This window comes from Macrobrachium rosenbergii, chromosome 41 (genome assembly GCF_040412425.1).
Source record: "Macrobrachium rosenbergii isolate ZJJX-2024 chromosome 41, ASM4041242v1, whole genome shotgun sequence".
NCBI classification, from domain to species: domain Eukaryota; kingdom Metazoa; phylum Arthropoda; class Malacostraca; order Decapoda; family Palaemonidae; genus Macrobrachium; species Macrobrachium rosenbergii.
Window position 1 is genome coordinate 37,204,358 of NC_089781.1, and position 18,185 is coordinate 37,222,542.

Consider the following 18,185-nt stretch of genomic DNA (forward strand, 5'->3'; position numbering starts at 1 on the left):
GAATTTAATTCATGATTCTTAATAAACTTTTATAGTAATCCATATCACACAATAAAAATAATAGCTTTTACTCATTTTATTTTAGGTTCATTCATTGCACTTGTGAAGATGAAGACTACTATCTCCGCACAGGAGATATTCCTCCATATGTTTTGGATCAGGCTATTCGCAGGGGACAGATCAATGATGTTACTCTGGATGGAGATATTCCAATTTGTAAGGTAAGCTCTTCCTTCATGAGCCTAGTTAATGTGACTTGAGTCATGTGCACCCAAGGAACTGGAAATGTTTTAGAAATTTTTTTATTTATTTATCCAAGAATTTTTTTAGCCTATAGAATTGAACTATGAGGATTAAACTTTGTTGCACTATTATCCTATTACTTATACAGTAATTATCCAACAAATTAGTTGTTTGAGTTGCCAGACATTTTTAAAAAACAAAAAGACCAGTAGTATCCCAGTACATGTCCCTGTGGATCATTGGGTCTTGCAGCAGTTGACTGCCTCATCTTTCATGTGTCTGCAGTGCTGTAGTGCACAAGTCTACACACACAATTGCCTAAAATTACTTATTTCACTCAGTCTATTGTAATTTCCTTCATATTTGGCAGCTTGCTAAAGAATTGGTGTTAACCTTTGCCAAATAAATTAATCTTTGCCAGCTGTTTGGATGGTGTTTGTCAAAATTAAGTAAGTACCTCCTTTCTTACTTATTCTAGAGGATAATACTTCTCTTACTTCAAATGGCATTGATTTCTCATTTGTTTACTACAACTCATTTAACCTTAGATTGCCATGCTTCCTTGGAACATATCCCAGTCCTGCCACCGCCTACCATTTAAGATTGTGAAGCTAATGGCAAGAGACAGATTTCTTCATATTTTACATGTTCTGGCTTTTGATGATAACTCACAGCACATAGGTCCAGATAGTAAAAAAAAAAAAAAAAAAAAAAAAAAACACTCCAGTGCTTGATAGCATTCATTGAAAATTCAGGTAAGAAATTTAAACCTTTCAAAGATTTGGGCAACAATGAAAGTCATATGGTATGGCAAGGAAAGCTTAGTGCCGAGCAGTACATTCCAGATAAAAGACGTTGACTTGGAGTTGAAATTATTGAAATGTGCGATGCCAAAACTGATTACATTCTCAGGTTTATAATCCACACCGGGAAAGAGATAGAAATATGTGTAGATAAGACTGTAGGGGTATCCAGCAACGGTAGCACAAAAGGTAGCCAAGGCAGTATGTAGAAAACAAACCCCAACAAAAAAGTTTACTCAATTTTTTTTTTCCATTTATGTATGTATCACATGAATTACTTCTTATATTAGGGAGAGCTCTTAAATTAAGAATAGCTGCTATCAAAATTTAACCATAACAGTAAGAAAGGTAAGTTTATAACAAATACACCAAACAAAAGTGCTACCAAAATTATTGTTCACGTTTTCATACTTTTGGTAGAGACAACTACTGTCTCAGCTATTTGGATTGATGGAAATATTGGACCTTGTGTAATGAGGTCAAAAGGTTAACTGCTGGGGACCCAGGCAATTCATACATGCATGCACAGGGCTATTGCTGCTCTTCTTTTTTTCTGTTAAACAGAAAGCTGAAGTATCTGCAGCATTTGGATGTAATGGATTTGCATGAAAACATCAGTTTTTAATTATTTTTTTGTTGGTTTTCAACATTTCTTACAGTGAACAAAAGTATAATAACAGGGGAGTTTTCATAGATATATTTTTGTGTAGGAAAATAATGGGAGTCTATAACATGTAGATTTAGTTAACCACTGGTTATACACTGCTTATGATCCATGGAGTCCACCTATGGGGTTAGTCTTTTTTTTTTTCAGTATTTCATTTTAGTCTTACCTACTCAGTCAATAGGTTGGGTTTTGGGATTTCTATTGAGATCTCTGTTAATTATTGAGTTAATAGAAATTTTGAATCCTATAGTTTTTTTTTTTTTTTTTTAGTACAATGGCCGTTCAGTAAATAAGGCAACATAATTTTTTCTCAGCCAATTTTTGTTTAGTTCTTGCGTTATGTCATTTATTTTCATTAATTACCAATAGATGGCATCCCCATAATTAGCTATCAAAATAGCATTTGTGACTGAGGTATGTTCTAAACAAAGCCATGATAGAATTGCTTTTGACGAAAAACAAGACCGTCACAAAAATTCACAGGCACTTACAGAATGTCTACATAGACCTGGCAGTGGATAAAAACACTGAGTCAGGTAAAGCATCTACCGCCATCATAAGAAGGACAAGGAAATTTGTGTGATCTCCTGAACCCTGGCCAGCCACACACAGTAGTAAGTTGGCTGAGACACAGACCAGTAGAGTGGTACCATGAAGGCAACAGGCTCTCACATTTAGGTGGCATGAGACCATAGACTTAAACTGAGATTACATTGAAAAATAGGGTTTTGTAGCCAAAGAATTGGTGAACAAATGGTGTATGTAAACCCAATGTAAACAACCTGCTTTGAGAAAAAATATGTTGCATTACTTATTGAACGCTCCTTGTATTTTTGATGAAGATTCCAAGATGCTGAAAATATATTCCAAATATAAAATCATTCTAAATGAGAAAATAGCATTCTCAAGATTGCCGATAGTAAACAAAGTTTCCAATAGACTTGGCATATTGATATGTGTTCAAAGACACATATTCTTTTGGATAAAGTAGCAGTGTATATGTGTACAAAAAATATTTTGTAAAACCATTTACTTCACGAGGAAAGAAAATTTTTTGTTAAAACTAGAATCCTTTGAGATTCACTGGTGTAAATTCCAAAGCTGTAAAAAGTATTGAGGAAACATCATGAACAAATAAGCTAGAATACAGTGCAAAAAAAATATTAACAGAAAATGAGAAATCCTACTACAAAAATCATTGTCATGCTCATGAGAATCAAATTATTACTGGAAAGTTTGAAATATTGCCAATAATAAATGTAAGTTGGCAAACTTGTGTCACAGTGATTAGACATAATCAGCATAGCTACCCATGTACTGTGCATCATGTTTTCCTTCACAAAAATTGGGACGTTATTGATTTTTTTAAGTACATGTGTACAGTAATACTTCAAACTTACACAAGGTTGGGTTCTAGAACCCCTCGTGCAAGGCAAAGATTCGCATAAGTTTGGTACAGCCACTAAAAATGCTAGTAAATGCTTATTTCTGGAGTTTAAACGCCAAATATGACCCTAATCAATGCTCCCAAAGTATTAAGGTAGTTACTGCAATTTCATTTAAAACAACTTATTTACATTACCCTTAAAAAGAGAGACATAAAAATTGAGTATACAGTTTTAAACATCTGACTTAACTGGTAGTTATATATATAGCTTAAGTCCCTGACGTCACGGTAGAATTTCAAAACTCGCGGCAATCGCCGATAGGTATGTCAGGTGGTCTACCTATGCCCTCTATCCAGGTATCTGGAACCACACCAGGTATTCCTCAGATCTTCCCTGCCGCCATTCCGGTGAGATCGTTTGGAATTTCACTCTTTCAGCCCGTGTTTTTTCGCAAAATTTGGTGAAGTACACTTTGGCTTGGCTTTTGCTCGTTTTTGGAATTTGTCTTGGACTTTCTTTACTAGTTAAATTTGGTTTTGACCCTTGGAACTTGTATTTTGATCTCTCTTTGGATTTGCTACCATGTCTGACTCTTGAGTGTGCGAATGTGTGTTAAGGGGTGCAAGACTGGCTTGCTAAAGCCTCTTTAGATCCTCATTAGGTATGTCATGAAATGTAGGGCAAGAGGTGTGAGTTAGGGATAGATGCGATGAGTGCTTGGGTCTTTCTGAAAGAGAGTGGATCGAGTATAACCGCTACGTAAGGAAACTTGAAAGGGACCGGCTCAGAAGAGCCAAGAGTGCTTTGTCTTGCTCTTCCAAAGGTAGCCAGGATTTTAATGATTCGTTGTCCCAAACTAATGAACCTTCTGATCATTCCCCCGTAGTGGTAGTTCCTGATCCCCCTACTGATTCAGGTAAAGACCCATCCCTCAAGGATAAGATGGCGGCCATTCAAGCCCTTGGCCAACGTGTTGAATCCCTCGCTCAAGACAGAGAGAAATTGTGGTCGAACATGAGAGATCTAGAAATTGCAAGTGTTGGTGATAAAGTTAGTGCAGTGGAGGGTGTGGCTGCTCGGATCTGTCGTGCTCCTAGCCCTAGACCTCTTCCAAGCTCCCCAACCCCTGGGAGAAGGAAAGTCGACAGGCGAAGGGAGGCGAGAGATTTTAGCTCCCGGCGGTCGTCCCCTCGAGTGTTCCTGTAGACGCCCAGGACGCTCACCCTCGCTATAGGAAAGGCGAGGTTAATAAGTGTTCTTCGTCTTCTGAGGACGCAGTCCCCAAACGGGCTGGCGTCGGGTCTGTGAGTCTAGACCTCTCAAGAGGAAGTTCCCATATGTTGAAGGACACCGTGTTGAGTATTCTCAAGCTCCGGGTGTAGCCATTGGAGCAGTCCTGAACGCTTTAGTTCTGAAGGTAGCTCCCCTCCAAGTGCAGGCGTAAATTGCTTGTTTCAACCAGGACGCCTGGCAGCAAGAACGATCGGACGCTTTTCTTTCTTCGGTTCACGCTCCCCCTCCTCCTTGAATTGGGAATTGTCCCAGAACACCCTCCTCAACCTGTTCAATTAGTTGAGGGCGTGTTGAATCTTGCGCCTTCTCCAGTCAGTTATCAGCAGAAGGAAGCTCCACAATGGTCTCTACTAAAGGATATGCATCAGAAACTGTCTTCCTTTATGCAAGCTTGCCAACCTGCAGAAAGGGCGGATAAATTTTCCCCTCCTTTGGCTGTTCGTCGACCGAGGAAACTTTTGCCCGATGTCACACAGGCGGCCAGTGCTCAAGTGACTTCTCTCAAGCGGCGTGACAGCAAACGAGGGAAGAATGTTTCTCCTTCTCAAAGGGCCTCGATCAGTTCGTCAGCCTCAGGAAGCTTTTGACAGATGTCGACGCGGGCGCCAGCTCGCAAGCGGCCTTAAGGTTGGAAGGACAACGATCATCAGAAGCCCAGACACCAGGGCGCCGAGTAGTGCAGGAAGATGGGCGCCAGACGCCAAGCGTCAAGAGCTTGGACGTCAGGACGCCGAACGTCAAGAATCTGGACGCCGGGACGATAGGCGTCACGAAGTTGAATGCCAGGACGCCAAGCGTCATGATATTGGCTGCCAGGATACTCGTGCAGTTGGGAGTCAGGATACCGAGCGTCAAGACCGTTATCCACAGGACGTTTTGATTGAGGATTCTCTTGTTTTGGAGGCAGCAACTAGTAGACAGGACGCCGCTACCTCGGTTTCAGTACAGCTTTCGGAGGAAGCGAAGGACAACGACGATCTTCCTCCCTCTCCAGATGTTCTCCTCGAGAAAGTTTCCGATGAAGAGGAGCAAGGATCTCAACTTCCTTCCTCAGACTTGAAAAGTTGATGAAAGTGTTTACGGAGCTTTTCCGGACAACTTTTACCTGCCGCCCCGTTCTCCTCCCTCGGAATTTACTCTGGGAAGACACCAAAGAAGACTATTTTTACTAAAATGATCATGTCTCGTTCCTCCAAGCGAGCCTTGAAAGTTATGGAAGAATGGATGAAATCCAAAAGGATCAGGGAAAGAACAGTGTTCTCTTTTCCTCCAGCTAGACTTACGTCAGGTCTAGCATTTGGTATGAGACTGAGAAGCTCGGCCTGGGGAGTTCCTGCCTCTTCCCAGGGGCTTCTCTTCTCTGGTGACGCTTCTCGTAGGGACTGCTATGGGTAAATCCAAGGTTTTCTGGTCCTCGGAAATGGATCACATCTTGAAAGGAATTTTTAGAGCTTTGAAGTCTTCAATTTCCTAGATTGGACTCTGGGAGCTTTGGGTAAGAAGACTGAGACCTTATTAGACTCAGACACCAAAGACCTCATTCATGTTATGTCCTGCATGGACAAGGCTCTCAGAGATGGAGCCAACGAATTGGCAGCTCTCTTTTCAGGGAGTCTTGAAGAAAAGGGCACATCTTTGTTCCTTTCTTGCCAATGGGGTTACGCCCATCCAAAAGGCAGAACTCCTTTATGCTCCTCTTTCAACGCATCTTTTTCCTCAGGAATTAGTGAAGGAGGTATCCTCAGCTCTGACTCAAAAAACAACCCAAGATTTAATCACCAAAACTGCAAAGAAAGTTCTACCTTCTAGCTTCTCGCCTCTCAGAAAATTATAGGGAAGCTCCTGTTATTCAGCCCTTTCGAGGCAGAACTCTCAGTAGAAGAAATTCAAGACCTACGATCAAAAGATCTACGAGAAGAAGCAATAGACAAGGGGAGAAGCAGAGTCTGAGAAGACTCTCCTTCAGACAGCGGTTGGAGCCAGACTAACACACTTCTGGCTGGAATGGGAGAAGAGAGGAGCGGATCCATGGTCCGTTCAATTAATCAAGGAGGGGTACAAGATCCCTTTCTCAGGAAGCCACCTTTAGCCAAGGCCGGTAGACCTTTCGGCCAATTACAGAACGAAAATGAGAGCGGACGCTCTGCAACAGCAGCAGTTTGTTCTGCTGCTGCAAAACAAGCTATAGAGAAAGTTTTGGATCCGGAATCTCCAGGTTTTTACAATCGTTTGTTCCTGGTTCCCAAAAGCTCGGGGATGGAGACCGGTGCTAGATGTGAGCGCTCTCAACGTGTTTGTTCAAAAGACAAGATTCACGATGGAAACAACCAAGTCCGTTCTAGCAGCAGTCAGACAGCACGAGTGGATGGTGTCTATGGATCTTCAAGATCGTATTTCCATATTCCCATTCACCCGAGCTCCAGGAAATACCTGATGTTTGTGCACAGGGGAGAAACTTTCCAATTTTGAGCCCTATGTTTCGGCCTAAGTACCGCTCCTCAGGTTTTTACGAGGCTAATGAAAAACGTAGCTGGAATGCTTCACACAAGAGGCATCAGAGTCTCCCCTATATCTGGACGACTGGCTCCTCAGAGCTCCTTCCTACACTCGCTGCCTGGAGGATCTTGAATGACTCTTCGACATCGGAGAATCTAGGACTCCTTATGAACAAAAGGAAGTCTCACTGATCCCATCCCAAGAGATTCAATACCTTGGGATGAGGATTCAGAGTCAAGCTTTTTCGGGTTTTTCCGTCAACATCAAGGACGGAACAAGCTTTAGAAAAACTTCAGAAATTCCTAAAAGACGAACTTGCTCAGTGAGGGAATGGATGAGTCTACTGGGGACCCTTTCCTCTCTAGAGCAGTTTGTCTCTTTAGGAAGATTGAACTCAGTCGTTGCAGTTCCATCTGAATCGAACTGGGACAGGGACAAGGAACTAGAAACGAAGTGTATTCCCATTTCACAACAAATAAGAGATTATTTACAATGGTGGAACGATCCCCTAAAACTTCAAGAGGGACTTTCCTGCATCAGAGGAACCCAGACCTAGTGTTGTTCTTCACGTCGGACTCAGGATGGGGAGCAACACTGGGAAAGATGAAGTCTCGGGCTCTTGGACCAGAGATCAGATACAGTGGCACATCAACCAAAAGGAACTAACTGCTATCCTTCTGGCTCTAATAGAGTTCGAAGGTCTAGTGGAGAAAAAGTAGTTCAGGTCAACTCCGACAATACGACGGCGTTGGCCTACATCAAGAATCAGGGAGGCACTCACTCCTACTCTCTATACGAGACGCCAAAAAACTCCTTCTTTGGGCAAAGGAGAAAGGTGTTACTCTAGTTACCCGCTTTATTCAAGGCGAAAAGAATGTGAGGGCAGACATGCTGAGCAGAAGGAATCAAGTTCTATCGACAGAGTGGATGCTTCACCAGGGCGTCTGCAAGAGCCTCATGGATTTTGGGGCAGACCATGACAGACCTCTTCGCCACAGCTCAAACGAAGAAGTTGGAAACCTACTGTTCTCCCCGTTCGGATCCCCGGCGATCCACATAGACGCTTTTCTGCTGGATTGGTCCAGCCTGGACGTGTATGCGTTTCCCCCATTCAAAGTTATTCACAAAGTGCTGCAAAAGTTTGCAGCTCACGAAGGGACCAGGATGACCCTAGTGGTTCCTTACTGGCCTACAAAGGAATGGTTCACAGAGGTACTGGAATGGATGGTGGACACCCCGAGAAGACTACCTCTCAGAATAGATCTACTCAAACAACCCCACTTGAAAGGTATCACCAAAACCTCCAAGTTCTACAAATGACTGCCTTCAGACTATCAAAAAACTTGCAAGAGCTAAAGGCTTTTGAAGGGCGGCAGCTGACGAATTGCAAGAGCAAGGAGGTCATCAACAATCAAGGTATATCAATCCAAGTGGGAAGTATTTAGAGGATGGTGCAGAAGAAATTCTATTTCCTCTTCCAGTACCTCTGTAACTGAAATAGCAGACTTCCTTCTCTTCCTTAAAGGGAACTTAACTTCTATTTCACGATTAAGGGATATAGGAGTATGTTAACGGCCGTTTTTAGGCACAGAAACTTAGACCTTTCCAGCAATAAGGATCTTCAGGACCCTATCAGATCCTTCGAGACCATTAAAGAGAAAGGCCAGAATTCTCCAGCTTGGAATTTGGATGTCGTTCTTAAATTTCTTATGGGAAATAGGTTCGAACCCTTACATAAGGCATCATTTAAGGATCTTACTCTAAAAACTCTGTTTCTGATCAGTTTGGCCACAGCTAAGAGAGTAAGTGAGGTCCATGCCTTCAGCAAGACCGTGGGCTTTAGACAAGGCAAAGCAATTTGTTTGCAACTTGGGTTCTCGCAAAGAATGAGACTCCATCTCGACCCTGGCCCAAAACGTTTGAGATCCCGAACCTGTCGGATATCACAGGTACGGAAATAGAGAGACTCCTGTGTCCTGTAAGAGCTCTCAAGTCATACCTGGAAAGAACTAAGGAAATACGAGGTAAGTCAGAAGCACTGTGGTGTTCAGTCAAAAAACCCTCGTTACCCATGTCTAAGAATGCGTTATCTTACTTTATCAGACTATTGATAAGAGAAGCCCATTCAGAGTTTAATGAAACCGATCTGCAGATTCTTAAAGTTAAGACACACGAGGTTAGAGCAGTAGCAACCTCGGTGGCTTTTAAACAGAATAGGTCCTTACAAAGTATCTTAGATGCAACCTTCTGGAGAAGCAAGTCGGTGTTTGCATCGCATTACCTCAAACAGGTTCAGACCATTTATGAAGACCGCTACACTCTCGGACCTTTTGTAGCGGCTAATTCAGTAGTGGGTGAGGGATCTACCCCTGCTGTACCATAAATCTATACCCTTTTCTCCTTTTCTTGAAATGGAGAAAATTTTTATGATTGTGCGAAGGTTTGACGAGCCTTCCATAATCATTAGTAAATATTTTACCCTTTGTTAGTTTGTTGTGTTATTCGGTCAGGTGGTCTTTTGTGTTCCTTACTGGTGCCCGGAACGAGGGTATATTTAAGGAGGTCTAGTCACATAGAGGTTATACACCGGTTGACAGCCCCTAGAGATTTTCAGCCCCCTGGGTGGATCGCTGGATCTCTTAAGGAATGCAGATAGAATGAAGCAGGGAAACTTCGAAGTTTGCTTCCTTAACAGGTAGGAACCTTGAGTTGGTTTTACAATTGTTATTTTGTCAATTCCAACGATACTGGCTGTCTCTGACCCTCCACCAAAGGTGTCAATCAGCTATATATATAACTACCAGTTAAGTCAGATGTTTAAAAATGATATTTTCATAATAAAATAAATTTTTGAACATACTTACCTGGTAGTTATATATAATTAATTCCCACCCTCCTCCCCTCTAGAGACAAGAGGCATGGAAGATCTGAGGAATACCTGGTGTGGTTCCAGATACCTGGATAGAGGGCGCACAGGTAGACCACCTGACATACCTATCGCGATTGCCATGAAGTTTTGAAATTCTGCCGTGACGTCAGGGACTTAAGCTATATATATAACTACCAGGTAAGTATGTTCAAAAATTTATTTTATTATGAAAATATCATTTTGCTATACTAACTTTCCCTTAATTCATGGGATGCCATTTCCTTTTTCACACACACAGTAAAAGATGCACAGTGAAATACAGTAATTCCCCCATATTTGCAGGGGATGTGTACCAACCCCCCCCCCACCTCATTTGTTGTTATTGCTATACATAATACCTAGATCGTACACGATTCGAGTTGCACAAATTCACAGACATGCGAACTTTTAATAAAAACCTAGCTACTGTAGTTGACATACGTGATTTTTTCACAGACACGTGACATTTGCGAATCCTTGAGAAACCCAGCGAAAGTGTTTATGTTTAATTTTTTATGTAATTTGTAATTTTTCAAACCCTTGATGTAATTTGTAATTTTTCAAACTTATGTGTAAATTAAATAACATTAAATAATAAAAATAACAATTCTCTCTCTTACTGAGATGAGAGAATTTTTATAGTATATACTTATTTGTTTTTGTATGATAAATAAATGGTTTACCTAATAATACTTAACTAATTTTCAAATATTAATAAGATCTATATATTTATTTGTTTTTGTATGATAAACAAATGGTTTACCTAATAATACTTAATAATTTTCAAATATTAATAAGATTAGATATAATAATAATAATAATAATAATAATAATAATAATAATAATAATAATAATCTTGTCCAGCCACTCCAACTCCCTCTTTTCACCCTTCTGCGTTGAATGACTGAAAGTGCCCTAGTGCTTGGCTTGACAGCTTAAATATTATAAAATCAATAAATAGAATTATTTCTTTGTAACGCCCAGTGATGATGTATATACTGAAATATACATCATCACTGGACTGGTTACTGTACAATAAATATATCTTTTCAGTTTATTGGGCATTCTTTTGTCACACACACACTACCCTGTTGCCACCTTTTGTTTTAGCCAGACACATACCCTCCCTCCTTTCATATTTCAAAATTCTCTACCCGTTTTAGATCTAGGCCTCCATTATATTGTATAAATAACCTATCCCCTCCCAGCTTGTTGGGCACCATGATCTCACTTCTGTCCCTATTCAGCCTCATACCACCCCCATTCAACGGGTTCATGCCACTCTTACCGTGAGATTTTCATAATTAATCCCTTAACTCAGTATATCCATAACCAGTACAAACAGAAATGGGCCAAGTGCCAACCCTTGATGTAAACCAACTCAAACTTCAAACATTTTTGCTTTGCCACAGGCTGTTATTGATGCTGTTCTGGTTCTTTTACACATCATTTCAACAACCTAACCCACTTTTTTGGCACTTTTCTCTCTCTCTTGTGAGCACTAAAACAGTACCACCCTTAGTATTCAATCAAATGCCTTCTATAGGTCTATAAATTCACAGAAAAGTTTCCGATTATCTTTTAGCCTCTTTCCTGTAACTTAATAAAATTATAGAATTAGCTGTATCTCACACTAGTGAAACTGTGCTGTTATTCAAAAATTTTCCAAAACTGCATGAAAATTCTCATGACTTATTCTTTTCAAAAACATTTTGCAAATTCAGCTTTACATTACTTCTTGGAAAAAAAAAGCACTTGCTATGTACAGTACTACTACAACTTTTTCAACTTCATTACAAAAGCTGATAATTGAGTTAAGTATGTGTATCTCCAAGGGAAAACCTATTGATTATGGGGTTTGCTTTTACGTTTTATGTACAGTATTTTGTTCCATTGTTTAGGCAGTGTAGTACATCTTCTCAGCAATAGTTCTTTGCCCTAACCCTTTTGCTGCAGAATTTATTTTGACTCACATTCCCAGCAATGTGTAATTTTAACACTAATAATTGAAAATGCACTGTTTTAAATCAAAATATTTTTTATAACATCCTCAAGTATTTTATTTTTAGAGTTGAGCACTATTTTCACTGGGAAGTAAGTCATTCTCTTTAAAGAATTATGAAAAGTAGGAAAATAGAAGAAAATGGGGTAAAAATAGGAAAAAATAAAAATCACACCGTCACTACCTAACTTACGAATGATTTATGTTCCGGACAGCCATTCATATCTTGAATTGTCGTAAGTTGGCTTTTAATATGTAGAGCATATTTTTTGTTGATGTTCACCTTATAGAGCTAACTCGGGAGTCGTAGATTATGCTATTTTCATTGTATTTTTGAATCATGGATATTATAAAGAATTAATTTGGATGTTAGAAAGGTAAAAAGAAGAAAATAAAATTTAGATTCATGCAACATCCAAAATTTAATTTTTTTTTCCATGCATTGAAAATTATGAACTTGGAAAGAATTTTGCAAGATCAGCGTCTGTCATTGGAAGTTCATAAAGTAAACGGTGCACACTGCCGTATATTGACAAAAAAACATACTAAATATTTCCTATGGGGAGAGGAAATATAGAAAATGGGAATTCTTTGAAGAATGAGTTAAATCGAGAAGACAGAAATAAGCAGGAATACTTTACGAGTGTGAACGAGTATTCTTGTGATTGTAAGAAGAATGCATGGTAGTTAATCACAAGAATACTACTCAGGATAATCATGGAAGGTTAAAGGAACAGCTTCTTCTTCTTCCTCATGTTCTTCTGGTCTTTACAAAAATCCTTATTAGCAGAATAGGATGCAGAGAAAAAATTGAACTTATAACCCTGTCTCTTTGTATCTCTGAATGTTTGTAACATGAATGTACATAAGTAGGGTGGTGACTGTATGCAGAATTCTCATGTCTTTGTAAGTGAAAATAAACAACTTCTATTATATTGTGTGTGTATACATCAAAATAAACCCAAATATAACATAAAAGTGGTTTCTAAACCCATCGGTTACAAAATTATTGTGGAAAATGACAAAATACAAAATACAGGCTGTCCCCGGTTATCGGCGAGTGTTCCGTTCCCGACAGCGTGACGATAACCAAAAGTTGCCGACAACTGAAAATTGGTGATAATAGCGCCGATCCGCAGTTATCGAGGCTGGTATCCAGTTATCAGCACCGATAACTGGGGATCAGCGCCAATAACAGGAGATCAGCGCCAATAAGCGGGAATCGGTGTAAAAAATCTGGTTATCGTCGCTGGACAAGCGCCGTAAAACCGGATCAACAATAACAGGCCACCGATAACCGGGGACTGCCTGTGCAGTACTTTTTATCTTTAGTAGGGACCGTAAGCATCCTTGTTGTTCACCATTAAAACTTATACAGTACTGTATTAATATTTCACACTGACAGTGCTTCTTTTATACCTTGATTGTGATATACCTTGAAACAAGGAATGATAAACAAAGTGGCTTCTCCAAACATTGTTCACAGTAGTATGTGGTTTGCTTCCTCTATGTTCTCATTTACCTTTTTTTTTTAATAAATTTTGAGAAGAATAGAATACACCTTGCAGAGAACAACGTTTAAAGTTTTTTGTTTTATGTATCAAATATATACAGTATATATTGTGATAATAAATCTTAATTGTCCCTACACTTATACAAACCCTTGGTCTTTACACAGAGGATATACTTTCAGCACAAGCTGAAGTCTGCTGTTTAACTAAAAACAAGTCGGACTCTCGGACTCTTTTTCCTTGGGTTCTGTGGTGGCTGCTTAACAGCCATGTAGCTCACCCAGCTCTTGAGGACAGATGGCATCTCACCTAAGGTGTACAGCTGCAGAAGAGGGGGCTTTGTGTGGGACCAGCCTCCTACCTTCTCTTTTATGGGCATGCATGCAGGTGTTCTTGATGACTGAGTATCTTATCTATAATCTAGCTCTTTTTGGATTACTGTAATGGATGCAACTCCTACCCTCTCTCTAGCAAAGGGAGAGAGGGACTGACAATGAACAGACCCGTTGGTTATCTTCAGCTTTATTGACCCTGACAATATGGGTTCATACAAGCCTATCTTCGGATCAATGACGTTACATTCCATTTATTCAAAAGGCTCAGAAGTTTCAGCAGTTTCAAGTGTTTTGTGATACAGAACCACATAAAATTCTTCATGTCTCACAGACAGGATGGCTATCTCTCCACACGGCTGTATCTCGTATCTTAGAACAGCGGCGGCCATTAACCTTATATTTCACAGACAGACATCTTCAAGATAGGCTCCAGACATCCACAAACATCTACGATGTATTAAAAGATTGTTCAGTGCATTTGTATTATACATTTTTAAACTTTATCCTTCCAAAGTTTAATACGTTCAACTTGTTATTTCAGAGGAAGGAACCTATGATACATTTGCTATATCAGGCTTGTCATAACTTATATTTGGATATACTTAGTTGCTATTACCAGCAAAAGCCACTTAACACAAATGACTTATCTCAAATAAATCCAGGTGATGAAGCAAATTTCTTGCCACTAAACCAAATGTATTTCGGCTCAGAAGTACATCGACTCCTCCAATCACCTGAAATTACATCTAATAGGGATATGATCACAGAGTTTAGAGCAAGGTGCAGACAGGTTTTGGTGACAGCTTGTGTGGAAATGAGGAGTAGATTTCCACTAAATTCAAAATTACTGAAACTATGCAGCGCCCTCAGTGTCTCTATTTGCATAAACCCAAATCTACTGGCAAAAACTCAAACATTAACAGACTTGGCACTGGAGGTACCACGTATCATCCAAGAAGATAAATTTCAGGCTCTGGATGATGAATGGAGGACTCTACCCAATATTACCCTATCTGAGGAGTTGTGTCATACAAAGAACTTGGAGGAATTTTTCTTAGGTCTGTCTAACCTCCGAAATGGAGATAACAAGCCCATGTTCACTGTTTTGCCTATATTTGCTCTTCAAGTTCTGACCCTCGCAACATCAAATGCAGATGCCGAGAGGATATTTTCAAAAATAAATTTAACAAAATAAAATTAGAAACAGACTAGTAACATCAATTCAAACTGCACTGGTGAGTCTCAGAAACTGAAAAATACCGGGGGCTGTGTGAAATTTGAGCCCACAAATAAAATGATTAAAGAATTTGCAAGGAGTCAGAATTGAAGCTGATGATGATGAAGAGGATATTCTGTTATAGTTCTGTTATAGTTCATATAGGAATATATACTGTTTATCTATTTATTACAGTAAAGATTTAAAATTTTGGTATAATTTATGCAGGAATATATACTGCATATATTTATTGCAGTAAAGATTGTTAAAATTTTATTGTTATAATTCATATAGGAATATATACTGTTTATATATTTATTGCAGAAAAGTTTGAAATTGTGATAGAGACATTTACTATATTTTATAGTATAGACTAGCCTACAGTACACTTATTTTTATTTGTGCAGTATAAATAGTCATTATGTTTTTTTTATTTTTGTATAATATTTGTATATTTATGAATATAGAGAACCTATTGTTATATATAGTGTTGCTGCAAGATTATTTAGTTTGTAAATATTGTAATTCTAATAATAAAATTCAGTAGGCTCGTAAAAAAAATCATATCCATTTATATAATCAATATAACAAGATTGTGAACTTATTGTATACATTTTGTTAATTCAGCAATAGTACTGAATTATCAAATTTGCTGTTCAATATGTATGCAGTCTGTTACATTGCACACTGAACCAGAGACCTTGTCAAAAATATCTAAATATTTTTCTAAGTTTACCATAAAATAAGACACGTTTTCTTTAGGTATCCTAGCACCTGCTAGATTCGTTTTCTGTTTTAAACATGTGGAGTCTAGACTGCAGAGCTCTCGGCAACGCTGCTGTTACTAGCGAACAGTATAATCATCATACATTTCTATTCTTTAATCTCTCTTCACTAATGTTTGTTTTTTTCATTAAATACATTGCATGACTTTAAGTTTTTGAAATTACCACATCCATTTTACCAAAAGAAAAAAATGTATGATTCTTTGTGAATCATAAGTGAAGAGAAAGCAGCTGGTGAAATATAAATGGCAGTGTATTTATTGCCTTATTGTACAGAAAAAAATAGTTCATCCATTTCTGTGGAAGATGCTACTTTGTTGAATTCCGTTGTCGGGAAATCCAAAGCCTACTAATTAGCCTAGTCCCAAAATTTCCCAAAACTATGCCTCTTGTGATGTTTGACCCCAAAATTTTAGGCCATAAAATTGGTCTTTAAATATCGAACATTACACTAGTATATACAGTAGTTATAATATAACTACTGTATATAATTATGATATATTATATCATAATTCCATCTTTACATAACATGAAAATTATGAAAACTCACAGAATTCTGTTTAGGAAGCAGGTAAGTTTTCAGTCACTTATATCTAGTGCATAGTGCATTAAACTGTCAACAGATGGCAGCAATAGAAGAGCGACTATGTCAGCTGCATCAGGGAGAATGGGAATTTTTTTTTACGTGGGGTGGAGAAAAGTCGTTTTTCGCAGCTAGGTAGTACATACTCTCAAACGACTACATTTGTCCACCACAGTGAAAGGGTTAATATATAATTTTTGAGAATGAGTTTTCCTCTGCTGTTTGAAAGTTCTGTGTAATATTTTTGTTCCTTGTCTATTGACATGTATTGTATTCTCTCATCTGTACAATATTTCATTGCACATGCTTTACTTCTTGGAATTTATAGTTGTATAGCTTATCTTAGCAAAGAATTTTTGTGATCTGTTTGTACTGTACTTCTGTAATTCATCCCTCATTTGATGTAGCGTGAACAAAGCGAACCTTTTTTTTTGAAGATAAAGACTTGCCAACCAAAAAACTTTTTGTAAGTTATATTCTTTTTTTCTTTGAAATTCTTATCAGTAAAATGTTATCCTGCACTTCACCTTAAAGTAAGTTGACTTAATTAAAGTCCCCTTATCTAAAGGTAATGCTGTTTATCTGATCAGGAATAGTCTACAAGAAATTACCAAATTTTTAATATATTTGTTTATTTGTACTTCAAGGACTACCTCATGGGTGAGTGCTCAAGAAGGAGGGGGGGCAAATGCAAGTTTAGACACCTCACACTTGCTGAATATGAGCAAGCAGTATATGGTACAAACCAACCAAAACAGTGCCCACAAGAACCACCTCCTAGTAGTATAGGACCCCCAGATCCAAAAAGACAGAGATATGAACCTAAATCAGTCAGTGCAGAATTTGCAAGAGAGAGAGATTTCTTGCGGCCTGTTGAAGAACTTGGTAGAGAAGCAATGCTCGGGCAGACCATAAGTTTAAGAGATTTTCGTGATAGAGATAGAGAGCGAGACAAAGAAAGAGATCGACGTGGCTTAGAAGAAATTTTGATCTTAAGAAAACAAATTGATGATCTCAAGAAGGATAACGCCAATCTCAAGAAAGAAAATTCTGATCTTCGAGCAACTAATGAATTCTTATTAGATCAGGTTGGTATTGTGTTTATATAACTTTTACAGTACAGTATATATTTGTAAATACAGTATTGATCATTTTGTGGTTTACAATTTATACACAAGATACGTGACCTTGCTGAGAAAAAGTTTCATACATAAGATTTGTGGACTTGCTTAGAAAGATAATTGATTAGACTGTAACAAAATAGGAACCTCATTTATGGCACTCACAATTAATCCTTTAAATAGAAAAATAAAATACTGTATTGGCAGTAAATTGAGAGAGTTGTCAGATATTGCCATTAAATAGTAAGCAAAAGCTACTGGAAATACTTAGTATGGCGATGGTATATCAACAGTTTGCTTTTCGGAATAAAACGTGATGTTTATGGAGTTAGTGTAGTCACATGCTTATGGAGTTAGTTTAGTCACTTATGAAATTTTTTATGTGAATATAAGAAATGTCTTTGGGCCCTGGCTTCTGTATTCACTTTTGATATTAGTAGTCATGAAGACAAGCTGATAGAGGTGTTGTTGCAAGCTAAACATTATTATTGATAACTGCTAAACTTTTATTATAAAGAATTTGTTTGTTGTGTGGCTTTAGGAACTATCATTGTTGTCATGGGCTAATTTCTCTAGCATTTCTCCAATAGATTCTTTTTCCTTGTTGATGGTAATGCTATTAGTGAAAATAATTTAAGTATACAGGGGGTCCCCGGTTTACGACGGGGGTTCCGTTCTTGCGCCTCGTCGTAACCCGAAAATCGTTGTAAACCGGAAAATCGTCAAAAATCATCAAAAATCATAAGAAAACCTTACTTTTAATGCTCTGGGTGCATTGAAAACGACGTAAACTGCATTATTATTGAGTTTTACATAAAAAAAACCTTCAAATTA

At 38.5% G+C, this 18,185-nt stretch overlaps 1 protein-coding gene across 3 annotated transcripts in view; it reads left to right on the forward strand.

Moving 5' to 3' along the window:
• LOC136826809 (zinc finger CCCH domain-containing protein 10-like) overlaps nt 1–18,185 on the forward strand; it is a 77,782-nt gene that overhangs the window by 52,540 nt on the left and 7,057 nt on the right. For all 3 annotated transcript variants that reach the window (XM_067084251.1, XM_067084249.1, XM_067084250.1), the window contains exons 3-4: nt 86–221; nt 16,878–17,318. In XM_067084251.1, coding sequence (XP_066940352.1) covers nt 86–221; nt 16,878–17,318 — 577 coding nt within the window. The remainder of the gene's footprint in view (nt 1–85; nt 222–16,877; nt 17,319–18,185) is intronic.